General features: G+C 41.7%; 1 protein-coding gene across 1 annotated transcript; it reads left to right on the top strand.

The window, feature by feature from the left end:
* Positions 1–1,815: 1,815 nt before the first annotated feature.
* Positions 1,816–2,808, top strand: LOC134400455 (G-protein coupled receptor 4-like). Its single transcript, XM_063128787.1, has one exon. It carries the CDS (start codon positions 1,816–1,818, stop codon positions 2,806–2,808), a length of 993 nt encoding a protein of 330 aa, XP_062984857.1.
* Positions 2,809–4,152: the final 1,344 nt, after the last annotated feature.

The following is a 4,152-nucleotide window of genomic DNA, read 5'->3' on the forward strand; positions in this document are numbered from 1 at the left end:
GATTCCCCCCATCCTTTATTATATTTTAATTCCAACTGTCCTCCAAGGAGTTCAGGGCAGCATTATTCTCACTGGAATGTAGGGAAGGTTGAAAAATCGTCCACGTGGCCCTATACTTTAAGGCTGAGTGGGGCTTTCAATGTGTATCTCCACCATCCAACACCAATGCTCTGTCCATTATCCACTCTCGCACTCTCTAGTTTCTCAATCCTCCTCCTAAAAGGAAACCTATTCAACCCACTAAAAGCTACTCTGGGAATCATCAGAAAAGAACGCTTAGCAAAGAAGTGGGATTTAACAAATATGGAAACATTTATATGAAAAAGGGAGAACCACCAGAGATGGGACAGCTTTATGAATAACTAGGCACTGTTTTTTCATTGTGTAGAATTAATTTGTTATTAACTACCCCAAATTATGTTTCCAGATGCATTAGCAAATGAATCTCCTGTGACATGGAGAAACTTCTTAAATGATCATTTGGAAATATTTGTGAATATTTTTTTATTTATATTTGATGTAACTGCGGGCACCTCCTGTTTATCACTTTATAATAATTTTAAAGAGCTACCCCTGGAAATTTGTTTGAAACTATGCTTCCACCCCATTACTACTTTCAGAACTGGAAATATTTTATTGACTTTCGTAGATTCAAAGGACTAAGTATATCAAACACCTCTCATTCTCTCTTACTGTCAACGATGTCACGCTTACTCCGGTCAAGGAAGCTCATAGTCTTGGCTTTATATTTGATTCCTCGCTCTCCTTTATTCCTCATATCGAGGCAGTAGCTAAATCCTGTCGTTTCTTCCTGTATAATATTGCCAGGATTCGACCATTTTTGTCTGTCTCTTCTGCCAAGACTCTCGTTCACGCACTGGTTATCTCTCGGTTGGACTACTGCAACCTTCTTCTCTCTGGCCTTCCCTCGTCTCACATCAGTCCGCTGGTCTCTGTCCACCACTCTGCCGCTAAGATCATCTTCTTGGCCCGCCGCTCTGACCATGTCACTCCACTTCTGAAATCTCTTCATTGGCTTCCAATTCGCTCCAGAATCCAATATAAACTTCTCCTGCTGACCTTCAAAGCTTTTCACGGTCTAGCTCCTGTCTATCTCTCCTCTCTCATCTCACACTATTGCCCCGCTCGTGCTCTCCGCTCCTCTGATGCCATGCTTCTCGCCTGCCCAAGGACCTCCACTTCCCTTACTCGGCTTCGTCCTTTTTCTTCTGCTGCCCCTTACGCCTGGAACGCTCTTCCAGAACACTTGAGAACTACCAACTCAATCACAGCTTTTAAAACTCAGCTAAAAACTTTTCTTTTCCCTATAGCTTTTAAATGTTGAGTTTGTTCTGACTCTATACTGTTAGCCTCACCCTACCTGGTGCCTGTTTACACTTCCCTGTGCCTGTTTGCATTCTCTTTCCCTCCTTATTGTTTACTACAACTTTATTAGATTGTAAGCCTATGCGGCAGGGTCTTGCTATTTACTGTGTAATCTGTACAGCACCATGTACATTGATGGTGCTATATAAATAAATAATAATAATAATAATAATAATAATAATAATAATTTCTGAAACTGATCTGTTTTGGTATCTTTTTCTTTAGGCTACTTCAGCCCTTGAATGCATGACCCATTTCTGCAAAGCAAAGGATGTGGAAAGAAGGGGGTTTGCCAAGTCCGTAATGCCCTCCACTTTATACAGATGTATTTGAAGCTCAGCAGTTTGGAGAACCTTTCACAATGGTGATGACATAATGAAGGTCCATAGCAGTACACTGCGGAGGAGTCTCTAAGATTCTGTTGGTGCAATGAATACCATCAACATAACCTGCCCTATGGCTTTTAACACCACCAAATATTTTACAATCCCTATGTACTCTCTAGCATTGGCAGCTGGGCTGCCACTGAATTGTCTGGCACTTTTGGCCTTGGTATCCCACATACAGAAAAGCATTGTTCTCTCAGTCTATGTCTTGAACGTAGTGTTGGCCAACATCTTGCAGAGTCTGATGCTACCCTTCTGGATCAATTACAGCTACCACAATCACCACTGGAACCTAGGGGAAGGGGCATGTATGGTGTTTGGTGTGATATTCTTCACAAATTTCTATGCCAAGAACAACTTCCTATGTCTCATTGCCATGGAACGTTATATAGGTCTCATCTATCCATTGAAGTTCTACAGATTGCAGACCATGCATGGTGCCACCAAGGTGAGCATTGGTGCTTGGCTTTTGGTGGCTATATTGTGTGTTGCCGGTGTTTGGATACAGATGCATGGCTCAGAAACGTGGCAAGGGCGTTGTCTGGATGGTTCCCAATCAGGCAAGGACTATGCATACTTCAAAATGGCGACCATGAGCTTCAGCTTCTTTATGCCTTGCTTTCTCATGGGATTTTTCTATTTTAGGGTCCTGTTTGCACTCAGGAAGAAAACATCTTTGCAGCAAAGACTGAAAAGGAAAATCTATGGTTTTATCTCCCTCATCATTGCCTCCTTCTTCCTGCTCTGTACTCCATACCAGGTGATTTCCTGTTACAAATACTACTGCACACTGATGCTGGAAAACAATGAGTTCTGTGACATTGAGAGAAACAGCTTCATTTACATACATGTCACCTGGTGTTTAGCCATCTTGACAACCATCTTGGATCCCCTTCTTTACATCCTGCTCCTTAAAGATGTTCAGGCCAATCTCAAAGATCATCTCAGTTTCAGAGCTCGCAGGACACAAATCACGCAAGATCTTCCTTTACATTCCACAACTGGATGGATACAAAAGGTGCCTGTGTCTCAATAAATCATCTACTGGCCTGAAACATGGAAAATCAAATTGTTGATCTCGTTATCTTCCAAACTCCTCTGTTCCTATTGACATGGTCATTTTGACCCTTGCTGGATCAAAATGAAAAATCTGGACCCTCACATAAGTACGAGTGCTTCTAAATATCATCATCCTATGGCAGCCACATGAACTGTAGCATTTCAAAAGGGTTGGCCATCGATTCATGCTTAATAACAGATATTGTGAAGTTTGTGCACCACCAGAGATATTCCTGAAGAATAATTTTTAAAATTATACTTCAATGATGGCAATTCTCTGTAGTCCTGTAAAAAAGTGATCTCATGATTTCACTTCTTAGAGAAGCATCTAGACAATTGCATGCATGGATGTGAAAAATATTATACCCCAATGTCAAACCTGGAAACGGGGAATTAAATATTGGATACCAAATGTTTCTATCTTCACACAGATCACAAGACCTGCCAATTACTATTACCTCCATTTTGCTAGAGTTCAGTTTTATTCGGTCCAGGCATGGATGGACAATGAATAAGCAATGAGATTGCAATACCTGGGCTGGATATCTAGGAGCAATAAAGCTGTGTTTCACGCATTTCATCCTGTATCTATGGATTTGATATAACTTCAGATAAGAGGGTACCTGCATTCTTTGTAAACCACTTCAAAAACTTTATTGGAAAACTTTCTTCGAAACATTCTGTTTTAAAGAAAAACAGTGGAGTGTCTATTAAAGGCACTCCTGTTTTTAATTTTAGTTAGCCCCCCCTCCAAACCAACCATACACTTGCCTTTGAAGTTCAAGCTATAGTTATGCATATACTGTCTATCTTGATGTGCACCTAAATGTGTAATAAGATTCAGCCAAAGGTGAGGACAAAGAGATGTACCGTAATGCCAAGCCTGGCCCTGAAAGAAGTGCCTCAAAGGCTTCCCACGTTATTGAGTGACAAGTACTGAGAGGCCAAGAAAGCCTGAAGTTGCTGGTTGTCTTTGAAACAGAAGAGCAGGCCATCTCCAGCAAAACAGATGTCAGATGGTGACTGTGCTTTGAAATAAAAAGGAAGTCAAAGGGGTCACATTGCTTCTGATTAAGAAAAGCCAATTGAAAAAGAAAACAATGGCAATTGAAAGCATATTTAGATTGCACAGTTCGTAACCTGCACCTCCCCCTCTCGCTTTTCTCTCTTTCCCAAAACTAAGGCCTAAACTACACCAAGCAGGACATTGAACTATGATCTTCCTGAGACCGTGGGAGGTGTGGCCTCCTGTCACAGCTTCTTCCCTCCTCCCCGTGAGTAGCAGGGAAGGAACCAGGGTGGGAGGAATCGGGGTGGGGGG

Source organism: Elgaria multicarinata, chromosome 6 (genome assembly GCF_023053635.1).
Source record: "Elgaria multicarinata webbii isolate HBS135686 ecotype San Diego chromosome 6, rElgMul1.1.pri, whole genome shotgun sequence".
Taxonomy (NCBI): Eukaryota; Metazoa; Chordata; class Lepidosauria; order Squamata; family Anguidae; genus Elgaria; species Elgaria multicarinata.